At 42.5% G+C, this 18,161-nt stretch overlaps 1 protein-coding gene across 1 annotated transcript in view; it reads left to right on the forward strand.

Annotated features, from left to right (window-relative positions):
* LOC115206273 (carboxypeptidase D) overlaps nucleotides 1-17,867 on the forward strand; it is a 39,527-nt gene extending 21,660 nt beyond the window's left edge. The window contains exons 3-21 of the mRNA XM_029773040.1: nucleotides 2,978-3,120; nucleotides 3,407-3,576; nucleotides 3,958-4,299; nucleotides 4,428-4,540; nucleotides 5,017-5,208; nucleotides 9,919-10,086; nucleotides 10,237-10,346; nucleotides 10,541-10,643; nucleotides 10,733-10,875; nucleotides 11,324-11,493; nucleotides 11,659-11,961; nucleotides 12,369-12,564; nucleotides 12,809-12,944; nucleotides 13,100-13,246; nucleotides 13,326-13,424; nucleotides 13,557-13,621; nucleotides 13,881-14,012; nucleotides 14,453-14,741; nucleotides 15,257-17,867. Coding sequence (XP_029628900.1) covers nucleotides 2,978-3,120; nucleotides 3,407-3,576; nucleotides 3,958-4,299; nucleotides 4,428-4,540; nucleotides 5,017-5,208; nucleotides 9,919-10,086; nucleotides 10,237-10,346; nucleotides 10,541-10,643; nucleotides 10,733-10,875; nucleotides 11,324-11,493; nucleotides 11,659-11,961; nucleotides 12,369-12,564; nucleotides 12,809-12,944; nucleotides 13,100-13,246; nucleotides 13,326-13,424; nucleotides 13,557-13,621; nucleotides 13,881-14,012; nucleotides 14,453-14,741; nucleotides 15,257-15,480 — 3,245 coding nt within the window. The 3' untranslated portion in view covers nucleotides 15,481-17,867. The remainder of the gene's footprint in view (nucleotides 1-2,977; nucleotides 3,121-3,406; nucleotides 3,577-3,957; nucleotides 4,300-4,427; nucleotides 4,541-5,016; nucleotides 5,209-9,918; nucleotides 10,087-10,236; nucleotides 10,347-10,540; nucleotides 10,644-10,732; nucleotides 10,876-11,323; nucleotides 11,494-11,658; nucleotides 11,962-12,368; nucleotides 12,565-12,808; nucleotides 12,945-13,099; nucleotides 13,247-13,325; nucleotides 13,425-13,556; nucleotides 13,622-13,880; nucleotides 14,013-14,452; nucleotides 14,742-15,256) is intronic.
* Nucleotides 17,868-18,161: the final 294 nt, after the last annotated feature.

The raw sequence follows: 18,161 nt of genomic DNA on the forward strand, positions 1-18,161 counted from the left end.
AAATACATTTGATTGGTCATGCTTATCGGTCTATACTCTATTTTATTTATTTAACCTTTATTTAACCAGGAAGGGCTCATTGAGATTTAAAATCTCTTTTTCAAGAGCGTCCTGGCCAAGATAGGCAGCGCCAAGTCATTACAAAAATTACAGACAAACAACATGAAAAACTACAAGTAATCTAGTTAAAACCATAGAATTAACAAAGAATATAACAAAATCAAAAACAGCAAATTAAAAACATTGACATGTCAGGGAATCAGTCTCAAGATCATTCATCAGTGATTTAAAAATACCAATCGGGACAAGATCTTCCAGTTTAAAAGTATTTTGTAAGGCATTCCAAGACGATGGCGCAGAGTACATAAAAGCCCTTTTACCAAATTCAGTTCGGACATTTGGAACAGTTAGCAGGATAAAGTCCCGCGAACGAAGAGAGTACCCATCACATTTCTGAACAATAAAAATGCCCAAATAAAAAGGTAGTAAACCCAAAATGGCTTAGTAAATAAAAGTATACCAGTGACTGAGCCTACGAGTGACTAGAGAAGGCCAGCCAACCCTGGTATACAAAGTGCAGTGGTGCGTAAGGGTTTTGCAATTTAAAATAAATCTCAAAGTGCCATGGTAAAGGGTGTCAATTGATCTCAAACACTGAGCGGAAGCATTCATATATAAAATATCCCCATAGTCTAGTAAAGGCATAAATGTAGCTGATACTAGCCTCCTCCTGGCTTCAAAAGAAAAACAAGCCTTATTCCTAAAATAAAATCCTAATTTCAGCTTCAATATTTTTGTAAGTTGTTGAATATGCATTTTAAAAGAGAGGCCATCATCAATCAAAATTCCAAGATATTTATATGAGGTTACAACCTCAATCTCTTTGCTATGACAGGTAGTAATAGGTGAAAGGTTCAGAGGTCTATTTCTTGCTTTAGAAAACACCAGTAGTTTAGTTTTGTCAGTATTGAGGATAAGCTTCAATTGAGACAAGGTATGTTGAACAGTCAGTTTGCAAGTTCTGGAAAGCTTTTGTAAGAGATGAAGCACAACAGTAAATAACAGTATCATCAGCATAAAAATGAAGTTGTGCATTTTGGACATTTTTGTCTAAATTATTTATATAAATAGTGAATAAGAGAGGACCAAGTACAGAGCCTTGGGGCACACCATTTAAGACAGACAATTTAACAGACCTAAGCCCGTCAAATTGAGTGCACTGAGTTCTATCAGACAGATAGTTAACAAACCATGCAACTGCATGCTCTGAAAGACCTACACTCGACAATCTCTGCCTTAGTATAGCATGATCAACTGTATTACTTTGCGTAATTTAGTGGAATTAAGTTGGCGTGTGTGTACAGTATATTTGTTATGCATCTTATCACACGTGTAAAGCATAGAGAGATACAAAGCCTTGGAGCGTAAGATCTGTCAGACAGCGCGAGCTGCTACTACAGCATCTCAAACAGCGCGTCACACACCACTTTGCAATGAGCAGTATGCATTTTGAAATCATACTTAAATGTTTGAAACCTGAAAGTTTTACTACATGTTATGAGGCATGTTTTACCTTGCTTCAAAGTAGCCTAGCCAAAATCTGACCATATCCTTGGAGGAAATGATTTTCTATCAACTTTCTTTCATTGTCCAGTAGTTAAAGCACAATCCTAGTCATATTATCAACCCATGTAGTTGTAGTGTATTAGATCTCCACTCTTTCTAAATAATATTTTAATCTCTGTCACATGAAACTGCTCGCATGTGTAGTGTGCTTTTGACAGTTTTCCTGCTAATTGCGTTATGGAACAAACATTTACACTTAGCCTACTGCCTTGTGCGCATTGCTGCGTTTATAATCTGAAGAAATAATAGTTTTAATAGTTTTATCAACATTTTAAGCTAAACGTTCTGATCTGTTGCATCAGACTCATTACTTTTTAATGTTGTTTATGCCTACTGGTTGTATGAATTTGGGATCTATCGTCCCAGAGTCTGTTTGGAATAGGCACGTATTTTTATCGACAAGCTGACCAATAGAATAGGCCTGGGTAAACGTTTCTACTGTGGGGACTATGGTATATTGACAGGCTAGTGTTTAGCTGTTCCTTACTCGTCTTGTTGGCAGAGGAAAAGTACATGTGCAAAGTTATTCTAACATCTTCAAAGTGTACATCATATTTCAGTAAGGACCACACATCGTTGCATCCTCGTCTTGCATGTTCTTTTAACATAAATTACGCTCGTTGATTTCTGTCTTTCTGAGCACCATGGATGGACGCCCTAGTTAGGTTAGGCACCCAATGCATATGGGTCCGGTAAATTTCTCAAATGTCTGGTAAATTAAAATGCTGCCGGTCAAACCCAGTCATGGCAACCTTCCAGAGGCCTACTGCCTGCCTGCCTGCCTGCCTGCCTGCCTGCCTGCCTGCCTGCCTGCTGTCTGGCTTTGTGCTGAAAACAACCTGGGAACGCTGCCTGAGCGGCAGGTGGCACCAGGCCACAGCAAACACATTCCTCCACCAGACAGCCCTGGACTGGAGGAAAGGCTGGTGGTGGCCACAGCCTACTCTGCTCTGCCAGAGGCACTTTGCATTGATAACACCTTTAGCCTACATCCTGGGTTTGGTGTAGATTTACGGACGTTCCTGACTCAGCATTAGGCCTGTGTTCATGCTGTTGCTTTCATGACCTCAACAGAAGTCAACACACTTTCTTTTGACAGTTTATTTTGTATGCTTGTCCACTTTCTTTTGACAGTTTATTTTGTATGCTTGTCCACTTTCTTTTGACAGTTTATTTTGTATGCTTGTCCACTTTCTTTTGACAGTTTATTTTGTATGCTTGTCCACTTTCTTTAGGTTGTGCTTCCAGAATTAATACTGATGTCCTCGTGAGTGGTTTTCAAGCAGAGAGATCTTGAAATGTTTGCAGGAAAACATTTTGACATAAGGTACAATTTGTCATCCCTGTTCAGGAGGCATGCAGGACTATAACTACCTGAATGGAAACTGCCTGGAGATCACCATGGAACTGAGCTGCTGTAAATTTCCACCGGCCTCCGAGTTAAAGAAAGAGTGGGACTATAACAGGGAGTCACTCATTGCCTACCTGGAGCAGGTTGGCTTTCACAAGACACAGTATCACACTCAAACTTTTAAACTATCGCGCACACAATTTCATTGCACATATGACTAGCTGTAGTATTTTGAACCACTCTCTGGTTCTTACTACTGTACTCTATCTATTTATTTGAATTGAAGAGATTGTTTCATCTTGACATCCATTTGCAGTAGTTAGTTACTTCTAGGCAGCACTTCAGTTATTTGACCTTCATTTGTCCCAGCTACTGAGGCAATAGAAAGTGTCTGAGATCTCTTCTGACGTTATCCTGTTGATCTCCCAGGTTCACATTGGAGTTCGAGGCTATGTGAACGAGGCTACCAATGGGACAGCTCTGCCTGATGTCAGCATCGTGGTGGCAGGCATCAACCATAACCTGACCACGGCCAAGTTTGGTGACTTCTACCGCCTGCTGCTTCCTGGGACGTACAATGTCTCAGCTGTAGCCACAGGGTGAGTACTGCTGGAGGAATGAACTCCTCTCCTGCTGCTACAGTAACTTGCAGGCACAAGGTACAGAAAATAAAGTCTTTAACAAAAGAAGTATACTCCTGATTTTAGTTCCTGACTGTTTTCCTTGGAACGGATCTGTGTATGGTGTTTTCTTACATGAAGTAAATGTACATCTTAGAGCTTAATTTCCTCTAAGATATTTCCCCGTTCTGGTACTTTCCCATTATACCTGAAACTTCCTGGTGAAATACATTTAAAATATATCACCTGGATTTAGACACACTGCTGTGCACAGGGTTTTTACTTTGTTTTGTTGCATTTCTAATATGTTTTATTTTGACTGCAGCAAAAGAAACATATTCAATATTTCTGTCTTCATAGGTACATGTCCATGACAGTAGTTGGGGTTCAAGTGGTGGAGGGCAAGGCCACCGAGCTCAACTTCACCCTGGCACCCCTGGGAAATGAACCCACAGGTGGCATAACCGTACCCTTTACCACTACCACTGTCCCTACCACAACCTCTGTCCTTACCACAACCTCTAACCCTGACTCCACCACCATCGAGACCTCAAGCACCACTTCTGAGATGGGGACCTCTGGGGCCAACGAGAGCTCCACTCCCCAGGAGGCTCAGCCCCCAGCCCAGCCTGAGCACCAGCCCATCCAGCCACAGGACTTCCGCCACCACCATTACAATGACATGGAGCTGTTCCTGCGCAGGTACTATTATGTTTGCTTTATAGGCTTGCCTTTGCAATTAAGTATTTCAAATGTTATGCTAACAAGTAATGTTAGGATGTGAGAGCTTTAATAAAATGTGAAATAGCCTTGTTCTTTCAACACCACAGGTACAGCAACAGGTTCCGTTCCATCGCTCATCTCTACTCCATTGGGAAGTCAGCAGAGGACCGTGAGCTCTACGTCATGGTGATATCAGACAACCCCACCGTCCACGAGGCAGGTATGGATGTGTTTTGGTAACACTGGAGCTCCAGAAGAGACTATTAACTCTAAAGCAATGCCTTCAATCTATGGCTGTGTGGTTTATATTGATCTAACTAACTGGATTGTGTTCATACACAGAAATTCATAGTCTAAATAAATAGCAGTTCTGCTGTTTGCTTCCTGTAAAAGATCCTGATATTATTGCTTCAGCTCAATGATCTAGTAGCTTCATATCCTTTTGAATGTGGGGGTACTCACTCTTATCTGCAGGCCCATTACAGCATTGCATTTTTTCAATAGTGGGTGGCCTAGAAATTACAGTGCAAGGATAAGGAGGGTTTTCAAATGAATGGTGTGCTTTAGTTTAATTGAGTGTGAATTTGTTCAGGAGACTTCCACCCTCATTCTCTCCCAGCCGACTCTGCCCTACTTCTCTTTTAATAGCACTAACACTTTTTTTCATTCCCCCCCCCACTCTTTTCTCCCCTTTAGGTGAACCAGAGTTCAAGTATATAGCTAACATGCATGGGAATGAGGTGGTGGGACGCGAGCTGCTCCTCAACCTCATTGAGTACCTGTGCCATAACTATGGCAGCGACCCTGAGGTCACCCAGCTGGTCAACACGACCCGGATACACATCATGCCTTCCATGAACCCAGATGGTTATGAGATCGCCAAGGAGGGTAAGAGAGGAATGTGAGTGTGTGTGGGGTCTATTTGTGTTATGGGAATTTTTCTATCCCAATGATAATAATTAACAATCAATAATCCTTGACTAATTCCCAAGGTTTATAAGACAATGGGTTAATAATTAGGCAAAGACTCAGCATCTGCAAAAGGTCTGTACAGTTTATTCAGAGAACGTTCTGAACTACATTACACAAAGAACTTCATTTTATGCTCCCTCCCCGCTTACGCACATACCTCCACACAAACATTAGATATCCTACGCACACCCATACACACGAACAGTAGGTGAATAGTATCCCTCCCCGGACTTCTCACCACTGTTAATCACTATCCAGCGCTGCCTGTTCCTTTCCCCTGAGATTAGGGGGACCTTGAAGGTTACTCCCTGTTTCTTCCAAGCCTCTTCAGGTCGGGTCACACACACGTCTACAGTTCCCTTAGGCTAACTAACACACACACACATTTCCCTTCCTCCCTGGTCTTCTACTAGACCTTATGGGCCTTTCGATTAGTACCTTAATTATTCATTATACATGCTACATAACTACTAATTACTAATTGGTTACGTGACAGGGTCAGATTCTTTATTCATTTACCTTTATTATATAATTCTCTTATCAATTTGTGAAAGACGTTGCCTGTCCACAATAAAAATAGTGTACCCCTAAATTAAGACATTAAACATGATTACCAGTAGCATAAAGTCAGTGGTCCCCCCCCCCCTCAGTCTGGCTTTCAACTTACTCTTGAAAGTTGTAATAGTAGAAGCACAAGGTGCAATTTCGAAATTGGGTAGTGCATCATCAGTTTGTCTCTTCTCATGTCAGTCATTGCATACCTTAGAGTTATTTCTAACTTCACATTTATTTATATAGCCCTTCTTACATCAGCCGATATCTCAAAGTGCTGTACAGAAACCCAGCCTAAAACCCCAAACAGCAAGCAATGTAGATGTAGAAGCACAGTGGCTAGGAAAAACTCCCTAGAAAGGCCAAAACCTAGGAAGAAACCTAGAGAGGAACCAGGCTATGAGGGGTGGCCAGTCCTCTTCTGGCTGTGCCGGGTGGAGATTATAACAGAACATGGCCAAGATGTTCAAATGTTCATAAATGACTAGCATGGTCTAATAATAATAATAATAATCATCACAGTAGTTGTCGAGGGTGCAACAGGTCAGCACCTCAGGAGTAAATGTCAGTTGGCTTTTCATAGCCGATCATTGAGAGTATCTTTACCGTTCCTGCTGTCTCGAGAGTTGAAAACAGCAGGTCTGGGACAGGCAGCACGTCCGGTGAACAGGTCAGGGTTCCATAGCCGCAGGCAGAACAGTTGAAACTGGAGCAGCAGCACGGCCAGGTGGACTGGGGACAGCAAGGAGTCATCATGCCAGGTAGTCCTGAGGCATGGTCCTAGGGCTGAGACAGACAGACAGACAGACATTAATCTCCATTGGTTATATACATCCGACTTAAGACACTCCTTCTCTCCAATCCTTAGTTTATGCCCAAGAGAAAGAAGGTAACCAGATACTAACCTTGATTACTCCCTTAAGGGGAACTGACCTCACCTCCTGATCCACAAATATCCATCTGTCTTCCCTATATCAACACGGTGCTCTGCTCCCGTCCCCCAACACATTCCACAGCTATCTGTCCTACAGAGAACCCTTAACTTTCTCCTTTGATTCTATGCTTCTTTCTCTATCATTTATTTAATATCTCAATGTTCAAAATGTCGAACCCAACAGTTGTTATGCTTGAGTCACTCAAATATCACAGGAATACACATTAGACATGGCAAAATGTATAGGCAGGATGTTCCCCAGTGTTGGAAAGGGGGCCTGAGTGAAAAAGTTTGGGAAAACCTGGCCTAAGTTACTGTCTAACTGTAAACAAAAACAAGTGTCAGACATAAAGCTGTCCCAACAGCAGAGCTTTCTTTTCAGCGCCATGGAGTGAATCCTTACCACTGCTATCAGCAGAGCCTTGTCTGGCAGCAAAACAGTTCATTCAGCCTCATTTACTGCCTTTTTAAAAACACCTATGGCTTACTTGCTTAAACAATTGTGGTTTCTACTGACAATTGATATGTACAAACTATGGCATAAGGGGATGACGAGCAGATAAGAGGCAATCTGTAATTTCAATTAAGACATTAATGAGCAAGCTAGGATGGACATAGTCAATCTAACCATTTGTTCAGCACTTTTGAAATATACAGTGACAGAATTTAGAACATGGGCCATTCTTAGAGTATTCTCCCTATACACCAAGTCAGAACCATAGGATAAATAAAGGGGGCATATAAGCAGACAATGAAAGCTCTTACAATATTCAATGATTACATTTCTCTAACACAGGTTATAAGCTACATGTACACCACCAAGTCAGAACAGTAGGCTAAGTTACGAGGGGGAAAGGGACCAAATTATTATGGTGAGGCACATGGGCTACTAACAGCTTACTACACAACATACACTGAGTATTACTTTGTTAGCTACAGTATACATATCTCCCTGGCATATTGCATCATTTATGCAGCAGCATACAATACATTTTTGGACTCACCTTGTTGTGCTGTGCTCAGTTGAACAGAAAGGTGGCTCGGTGGTCCTTCTTGTGTGCAAATGTTGTCATCAAACTTTCATCAAAGTATGGCATTCTCTGTATTTATGGTGCTTTCAAGACAACTGGGTACTCGGGGGTAAAAACAACGTTGAATCATGACGTCAGTGATCTTCAGGTCGGAGCTCTTGAAAGAGGCCCGAGTTCACGACTTGGAATTCTGAGTTGGATGACCAAAAGGTATTTTCCCAGTCGGAGTTATTTTTCAGAGTTCCCAATTGTCTTGAACGCGGCAGAAGTCATGCTGGATTGACAGCATGGGCAATGTATTCAACCTTTTCTGGCCCATGGTGTTGCATGTGAATGTTTATCCTTTTAAGCTTGGAAAAGAGATCCTTAACTTCTATGGGCTACGTGGGACGCTAGCGTCCCACCTGCGGGACACAGCCAGTGAAATATCAGGGCGACAAATTCAAAAACAACAAAATGTCATAATTCAACTTTCTCAAACATACAACTATTTTACACCATTTTAAAGAGACACTTCTCCTTGATGTAACCACATTGTCCGATTTCAAAAAGGCATTACAGCGAAAGCAAAACATTAGATTATGTTTGGAGAGAACATAGACAAAAATAATCACACAGCCATTTTCCAAGCAAGGACATGTCAATAAAACCCAAAACACAGCTAAATGAAGCACTAACCTTTGACGATCTTCATCAGATGACACTCCTAGGACATTGTTACACAATACATGTATGTTTTGTTCGATAAAGTTCATATTTATATCCAATAACAGCATTTTACATTGGCGCGTGATGTTCAGAAAATGTATTCCCACCAAAACTACCGGTAAATGTGCACATCAATTTACAAAAATACTCATCATTAACGTTGACAAAATATATAACAATTATTTAAAGAATTATAGATAGACTACTCCTGGATGCAACCGCTTTGTCAGATTTTAAAATAGCTTTACGGAGTAAGCACATTTTTCAATATTCTGAGTACATAGCTCAGCCATCACAGAGAGCTATACAGACACCCGCCAAGTTCGGGGCAACCTAAACTCAGAATTAGTATTAGAAATATTCTCTTACCTTTGCTGATCTTCGTCAGAATGCACTCCCAGGACTGCTACTTCCATAATAAATGTTGTTTTTGTTTGAAATAATCCATATTTATGTACAAATACCTCCGTTTTGTTCATGCGTACAGATCACTTATCCAAAGGCATAACCCGCCAGCGCGGAACCAGAGACAAAGTCAAAATATTCCATTACCGTACTTAGAAGCATGTCAAACGCTGTTTAAAATCAATCTTTATGGTATTTTTAACGTAAAATTGCAATAATATTCCAACCGGACAATCGCATATTCATTCAAGAAGAAAAAGAAGGAACGGCTCGCTCGCGTGACTGTGCATATCCAATCCCTTTGTTGCCAGGCAGACCACTCAGTAACTGAGCTCCTATTATCTGCCCAGTAACAGGAGAAGGCTCAAACCACTTTCTGAAGGCTTTTGACAGCCAATGGAAGCCTTAGGAAGTGCAACGTAACCCCACAGATACTGTAGTTTCGAAAGGGACTAGAAAGAAGAACTACAATTCTCAGATCCTCCACTTCCTGGTTGACTTTTTCTCAGGTTCTTGCCTGCCATATGAGTTCTGTTATACTCACAGACACCATTCAAACAGTTTTAGAAAACACTCTGAAGTTTCTATCCAAATCTACTAATAATATGCATATTCTAGTTTCTGGGCCAGAGTAGTAACCTGTTTAAATTGGGTATGTTTTTCATCCAGCCGTGAAAATACTGCCCCCTAGCCCAGACAGGTTAAACCCAGACTTGGACCACACACCCATTACACTGAATTGCAGGCTAGTGATTGCTTTGCAACGCTTGCAGTTAGCCACTGATTCCTTCCAAACCAGTCATTGTTGAATTTGCGATTTCCAACTTGTTGTGTAATGTTGATGTCCAATTGTCGATGAGCACCAATACGTTTTGTCTATAATTTCTCTTCATAAGGATTGAAAAGAATTTGCCAGTAGATTGTCGACTTGATTCATGATGATGACTGCTTGTCTAGCTTGCTACGTAAGATTTTGTTGTTCTTTTTCTCTCGCAGGTGATGTCAGAGGGTACACGGGACGCAACAACAGTAACAACTTTGACCTGAACCGTAACTTTCCTGACCAGTTTACTACCATCACTGAACCCAGGCAGCCAGAGACCATCGCTGTGATGAACTGGCTGAAGAGTTATCCCTTTGTACTCTCAGCCAACCTACATGGAGGTAAGCCCTAAGCTCCCCCCATTTTTCAATGTTTAGAAAAAATGTATATTGGCCCGCCACCAACATATTGGCCCACTCTGGAGGACAACTTTTTATTATTTCAGTAATATACTGTATTCTCATTGGGTATTTCCTCTCTGCCCACTACAGGGTCATTGGTGGTCAATTACCCATATGATGATGACAAGCAGGGACGTACGGAGTACAGCAAGTGTCCTGATGACAAGGTCTTTAAACAGGTGGCCAGATCCTACTCTCAGGTCAGTGGACTTCAACACACAATTTGGGTCTTTATATCACTCCATTTACTAAATATATTCATGCAGTTGTGAAGATAATGTTTATTACATTAATAAAACCATTGGACAGTTGTTGATAGGTTACTGTTTCAATTCTGCTGTTTGTATTGCATTGTCGCCTTTGACCTTTTTTGTGTGTGTGTGTGTGTGTGTAGGAAAATGCTCTGATGCACAAAGGACACCCTTGTGAGGACCTTTACCCATCGGCGTTCTTTGAGGACGGCATCACCAACGGCGCCAACTGGTACAATGTTCCCGGTATGTGCCTTCCCATGCCAATACACACACTAAGAGGAACAATTTGTGTGTGTGTCTGTACCTGACTTCTCTTTGTGTTCTTTCGCCAGGTGGTATGCAGGACTGGAACTATCTGAACACTAACTGTTTTGAGGTGACCATAGAGTTGGGCTGTGTGAAGTACCCTAAGGCCCAGCACCTGCCTATGTACTGGGACCAGAACCGCAGAGCCTTACTGCAGTACATCCACCAGGTCAGTGTAACAGTGTAGGTTCTGTCCCTCTCTTCGCCCCAACCCGGGCTCGAACCAGGGACCCTTGCACACATCAACAACTGACACCCCACGAAGCATCGTTACCCATCGCGCCACAAAAGCCGCGGCCCTTGCAACGCAAGGGGAAACCCTACTTCAGGCCTCAGAGCGAGTGACATCACCGATTTGAAACGCTATTAGTGCGCACCACCGCTAACTAACTAGCCATTTCACATCGGTTACATTAGCATACTTACATACTGTCCTTCACTACACTGTCATTCGCTCATTCATTCATTCATCTCTCTCTCTCTCTCAACAAACGAAAAAAAATGTAAACATATAATTTCTCTCTTTCCCTTTATATATGTCTTGCCCATTTACTTTGTCTTAAATGCACCAACTTCAATTTTAGGTATTCATCCTCTGTGTGTGTGTCCCTCTGCAGGTCCACAGAGGAGTAAAGGGCATGGTGATAGACATTAGAGATGGTACAGGCATCCCTAATGCCACCATCATGGTGGAGGAGATCAATCATCCAATCACAACCAACCTAGCTGGAGACTACTGGAGACTTCTGGTTCCTGGGACGTACCACCTCACCGCCTCTGCACGGGGGTGAGAGACAGAACTGTTGAAGTAACTGAGATAAATTAGAGGGTTTGTTTAAATGTAGACCCAATACCGGGTCTACATTTGTAGGGTAACCCCACCCTAACCCATAGAAACAGAACTAGAATGAACAACTTTCTATGCTCTAACCCTTCCTCCCCTTCTTCTCAGGTACAACTCAGTAAAGATCTACGCCACAGTGCCAGAGGAGGGGGTGGAGCTGGTAGACTTCCGGCTGACACGGGTACGTTCGGAGCCCAATGGACAGGCCCCCAAGGACCCTGGAGCCACCCAGGACCCTGCGGAGGAGCAGTTCCATAGCTTCATTAAGGACCTGTCTCTGGGCCAGGGGCTGGAGCAGCTGGTTCAGAGTACCGCCACAGAGAGCAGCTTCAGATACAGACGCTACAAAGAGCTGTCAGAGTTCCTGAGGGGTTTGACGCTCAACTTCCCCAAGATCACCTCCCTGCATAGGTACGCCTGAGTTATGACTCCTGACCTCTAAACCCTAACCTGATGTCTAACATCTAGACCATAACTTCCTCAAGAGGACCTCCCTGCAAAGGTAGGCTGGCCCGCGTTATGACCTCTGACCTCATCAAATGTCACCTCCCTGCACAGGTAAACCCTGACCTCTAACCCCTAGTGTAACTGCCCTTAATCAAAATAATTTAGCTTGTTATGCAAAAAAAATTGTATATGTATTACACTCTAACCGGTTGGCTACCTGCCCCCCTGTACCCCGTAATGGCTAACCTCAAAACCTCTCCTCCAAATGGTTGGAATTACAGTCTATGTGTCTTTGCAGAAGAGTCTGCTAGGTAACCATATCCCATATAATCTACAGTGGAATTGATAATAACATGCATTCTTCTGTCTAGTTTGGGCCAGAGTGTGGAGTACAGGACCATCTGGGCCTTGGAGATTTCCAACAAACCAGACGAGCCTGAAACGGCCAAGCCCAAAATCCGCTTGGTGGGAGGTATCCATGGCAACGCCCCCGTGGGCACAGAGCTCCTGCTGGAGTTCGCTGCCTTCCTCTGCATCAACTACGACAAGAACCCCACCATCACCAGGGTGAGATGATTTAACTGAATGTTTTTACTACACCAATCATAACTACAGTGCCTAGTGAAGTTATTCACACCCTTGCGCAGTTGTGTTGCCTTAAAATTACTAAATATTCATACAATTTTTATATTTTTATCGACCACACATTAAAAAGGAAAGATGTTCTAAAATAAAAAAGCTCCCTTTAAATATAACTGATGTCCTGTTGTTCTACTCCTCATTCCTCTTCTCCCTCTTCTCCTCTCCACAGTTGATAAACGAGACGCGGATCATCATCCTTCCCTCCATCAACCCAGATGGACGAGAGCTGGCCAGAGAGAAACAGTGCACCTCTACTGTGGGCATGACGAACGCACACGGGAAAGATCTGGACACTGACTTCTTTGGTCAGTACCTGCTGTGGTTGGTGTATAGACTGAGATGTTTGTGTTATATATATATGTGTGTGTGTGTGTGTGTGTGTGTGTGTGTGTGTGTGTGTGTGTACCTGCATGCCCTTACATGTTTGCTGGTGTCCTGTCTGTGTGTGCTGCTGTTGTAGGTAATGCCTCCCAGCGGGTGGTGGAGGCTCAGCCAGAGACCAGAGCAGTGATGGACCTGATCTTAGAGAGGGGCTTCACACTCTCTGTAGCCCTGGATGGAGGCTCCCTGTTGGCTACTTACCCCTACGACAAGCCCGTACAGCCCGGTAGGAACATGGGGCTCCAAATATAGAATACTAGAAAACTATAAAATAAATAGTTAACTAATAGTGTACTTTTTTTCAGTTGAAAATGAGGAAACTCTGAAGTACTTGGCCAATGTGTACGCCAGCAACCATCCCAAGATGCACCTGGGGGATACGGGATGTCCAAGCAACGGCCAAAGTATGTACCAACAGCACCACAAATGGACCACTGTGACCTATAGACTGCATTCTAAGTGGTGAATTGGAAAATATGTCTGATATACATCTATTGACTCCTATGTTTCATCCTCCTCTTCTCCTCTCTCCCCAGTGGGTAACATCCCTGATGGAGTACTCAGGGCAGCAGAGAGACAAAGTCACATGGGTAGTATGAAGGTATGTTTCATACCCTACTTCCTAATGCTATATCTCTCACAAGAGAAAGGTGGTTCTGTCACCCGGCCCAAAGAAGCATCTGCTTGTTGAGTCCTGGAACGACACGACTTCTACTGCTAAGTCTGTATTTAACTTCAACTAACTGTGTAAGAGCCTGATCAGTTGTGTTTGATGTTAAAGTACAGTGGCCATTCTGGACTAAGCTTTACTGGTCGTCAATATGGCTATTCTGATCTGTCTGTCTGGTCTGTCTTTCTAGGACTTCAGTGTGGACTTTGGCCACTGTCCAGAGATCACGGTGTATACAGGCTGCTGTCTGTTCCCCCCGGCCGAGCAGCTGGCCACGCTGTGGGCTGAGAACAGGAAGGCACTGCTCAGCATGCTGGTGGAGGTCAGTAATACTCTTTACCTCTGACCTGGGGTCATGTAATACAAATGCATTCAATAAGTTTACAAATGCGTTGATGAGTTATTGAGTGTGTTTGATAATAATTAATTCATGCATTTCGGGGCTCCGATTGGTTACTTATCAAACGCGTTTGTTTGATACATTATTGAATGCATTTATGGTATACATGTGCAAGTATTGCCACAGAAGATGAAATTAAGATAATATTTCTTAATCTATTACATTAAGTAATATTACATTATCTTCCTGCGATAGACTAGCATCCTGTTTAGGGGGTATACTTGTTCTGTACATCATGCTGCCTTACGCTACAGTAACAGGATATAGGCTCCTGCCCTATTGGCCGTTCTGGCTTGGACAAGGCTACTTAATTTTTGTTCTGTGTACTTTACATTCAATCTGTGTTTCTGTCTCTCCCTCAGGTCCATAAAGGTGTGCGTGGCATGGTGAAGGATAAGAGTGGGAAGCCCATCGTGGGGGCCATGATAGTGTTGAATGGGGGTGTGAGGGTGTTCACTGCAGAGGGAGGCTACTTCCATGCTCTTCTGGCACCAGGAAACCACAACATAGAGGCTGTGGCTGATGGCTACCAGCAACAACGGCAGGAGGTGGTTGTGTCGTCATATGAAGCCGCCAGCTCCATCATCATAGAGTTTGACATGGACAACCGCATTTTTGGTCTGCCCCGGGAGTTTGTTGTGGCTACTGCAGGTAAGCATGAAGAGAACAGTTTTTTGTGGAGATGTTACCTTTTGTGTAATGTTGCCAGATGATTGCAGAGAATTCCATTTTTTTTATACATTTTAGTCATTGGGGCAGCAGGGTAGCCTAGTGGTTAGAGCGTTGGGCCAGTAATTGAAAGGTTGCTAGATTGAATTCCCGAGCTGACAAGGTAAGTATCTGTTCTGCCCCTGAACAAGGCAGTTAACCCACTGTTCCTAAGCTGTCATTGTAAATAAGAATTTGTTCTTAACTGACTTGCCTAGTTAAATAAAGGTGAAATAAAAAAATATATAATTTAGCAGACGCTCTTATCCAGAGCAGTTAGGGTTAAGTGTCTTGCTCAAGGGCACATCGACAGATTTTTCACGTAGTCGGCCCGGGGACTATTGTAGGGAGTAAAACAAGGTGAATAAGTTAAATTCTGTAGGTTTTTAGGACATACGTTTGTTTTGTGCCTCTGCCTCGTGTATATATGCTTGTCTCTCCTCTCTCCTTCCCTGCAGCGGCCTCCATGACGGCCCTGGTGGTGACAGCCTGTATCATCTGGTGTGTGTGCTCTGCTAAATCCAACCAGCAGAAGGATGGTTTCCATCGGCTGCGGCAGCACCGTGACGATTACGAGGACGAGATTCGCCTTGGCTCCAAGAAGTCCCTGCTCTCCAACGAGTTCCAGGATGAGAGCGAAAGCGATGAGGACACGCTCTATGCCAACGCCAACAAACTCTGAGATCCCACATACATACATACATACATACATGGCCAACCTGGGTCGTATTCATTAGGCACCAAACTGATTAAAACGGACGGAAACAGGGAAGGGACAATAAGAAATGCTTATTTTTGCTTTGTTGTTCGAAAACGTTTCGAAAACGTTTTGCTACAGTGTGCCCAAATTAATACGACCCTGTTGTTAGTACTGGGCAATTCCACATTAACAGAGTGATGCTGAGACTCCGATTTAACACTTTAAAACAAAAACCAATGATTGCAAAGTTGAACACACTGTAAAACTCAATGCACAAGGACTACTTTTAACCATTTCCATAGAACATTTTACAATAACACATTTACTTGAAGAACAGTGCAGATTCAAAGTTTGGTAGCAGAATGACAGTTTGTGCTGTTGGGGCCATCATTCTGTATTTTTTATTATGTTCTGTGGAAATTGTAGTAGAGTTAATGTGCATAGAGTTGTATAGTTTTTGTTTGAAATACATTTTAAAGTGAAAAATCTGAGTCTCACCTTGTTACTGTGGAATTTCTCTACTACTACTGCGCCTCCCTGTGACTGTTGAGTTGGTCGTTGTTGTGCTCTGTGGCTCTGCTTTACTGGAGAGGATGAGATGGAGCAGGGAGGGCTTGTTCTTGTCCGTCCCTATAAGATTCTCCAGGTCCCATTTGCCTGTCCTCCCGCCCACCAGAGAGAGCTGTTTCAGAGACCACAACGGTCCTCTATGGCTGGTGTCCAAGCCGAATCATCCAAATTAACACCTGCTTTGCTCTGTCTACAGATGCACACTAAAGGCCTAGTGGAGCTGGGCAACTTTTTTTTTTCTTCATGCACGCAACACACACATGCACACTTTTGCAGTTAGCCACTCATCAACCTGTCCATATATTTATTTGATACTTATACTTGGAACTATTACCAATGAATATACCAATTGCAGTCATTTGAAATTATTAAAGAAATGTCTGTTTCTCAAAGTTTTTGTCAGTGTTGTCACAGTCCAGTTAGCCAGTCTTTCAGAGGGAGCATCAAACACAGTGCCTTGGCTGATGTAGAGTTAGACACGCCACTCTCTTTTAGGGCTACAGTACAGAAGCGTGGTGGTGTGGGTACTAGATATACTAGAATCTTGTCCAGATTATGGTCTAGGACCAATTATAATCTGTGATCCATCATATACTCAGGTGATATGGAAGACATTAGTCATCCAGGGGTCTGGAGTATTTTAAGAGATGAACTCTTTCAGAGCAGAAGACTTACAATGGGCCCGGGTTCACAGGCTGCATGTGTTTTCACTTCTATTGCCCTCTGCTTATTCATGTGCCCTATTGAACATACAGCACAAGGCCCTCTGCATTTTACTACAAGCACTGTATGTTAAATACAAATACATGATTCCCCATTTAATTGATCAGGGAATGCACTTTGAAATAGATGCAAATAATGTAAATCACAAATGGATGGTTTTCTTAATGTTTTTCCATTTGAAAGAGAATCTATGCTTTTTCTTTCTACACGTTTCATATCTCAAAATGACCCTTAAGATGGCAAATTACTTACCCATGCTTTAATAATCAGCCGCAACATATAGATGTATATTTTGTTGTAATTTACTTGTATTTTTTTTTCATGCATTCATGATTTATTTGTACATCTGATAAATCACAATTCTATCAAATCCTTGTGCTAGATGTCAACCCAACATTACTGAAAAGGCAGCAGAACGTCTGCTCTAGAACCATCCAGCAATTGTGGGAGAGCGTTTAGAGAGGAGGGCATCTTCCTCTACAACAGTGGTCACCAACCCTGGTCATGAGGAGTATAAGGTGTGCAGACTTTTGTTCCAGCCCAACATTAATCCTTCCAATTCTACTCTCATCAAGGTCATTTTGAGTAGCTGGTTAGTCGAATCAGGTATGTTAGTGCTGGGCTGGAACAAAACCCTGTACGCTATGTAGTTTTCCAGGACCAGGGTGGAGGACCACTAGTCTACAGGGGTGTCTGACTCCTAACGATCATCTCAGTTGCACATAATCAATATTGTAGCAAAGCCAGGTAATCTTAGGGGAGAAAGTAAGTTATTTTTCTATTTGATTTACATTGTGTGTGAGGGATGGAGAGTGTTTTCTGAATGGATGTTGGGGTTTTGATGTAAATTGTTATTTTTGTTTCTTTTTATATGAAACTGAATTGATTGTAGATAATGAACTGTTGCCAAGTGTATTTGAATGAGAAAAATAAGTGCAATTCATGTTAACCCTGACTACAACACACATTTCATAACAAACCAACCTGTTCCATTGTATGTGGTGATATGACAGACATGCTAACATGAACACTCTTCAAGACATTGATGAAATTAAACAATATGGAAAGAAAATGAATTATGTCCTAATTTGTTGCTTTGACACTGCTCTCATCTTTTCTCAGCCAGATTATACTGTATCTGTCATTCAGCAGCAACATGGCAGCAAGATGTTAAAGCAGAATCGCAATTGTAGCATTTTTCTATTGACCAACCATTGCCACTAGGGGACAGCCAACGAATTAATGTTTTGTATGAAGACAACTTGCATGGTGGCTGCTATGAGAGGTGAAGAATGTGTTAGTGCAGATTTAGTTTAGTCAATTTAATAGACTGGATTTTGAGATGTCAAAATGCAGTTGTTTGTGTGCAG

This window comes from Salmo trutta, chromosome 13 (assembly GCF_901001165.1).
Source record: "Salmo trutta chromosome 13, fSalTru1.1, whole genome shotgun sequence".
NCBI lineage: Eukaryota > Metazoa > Chordata > Actinopteri > Salmoniformes > Salmonidae > Salmo > Salmo trutta.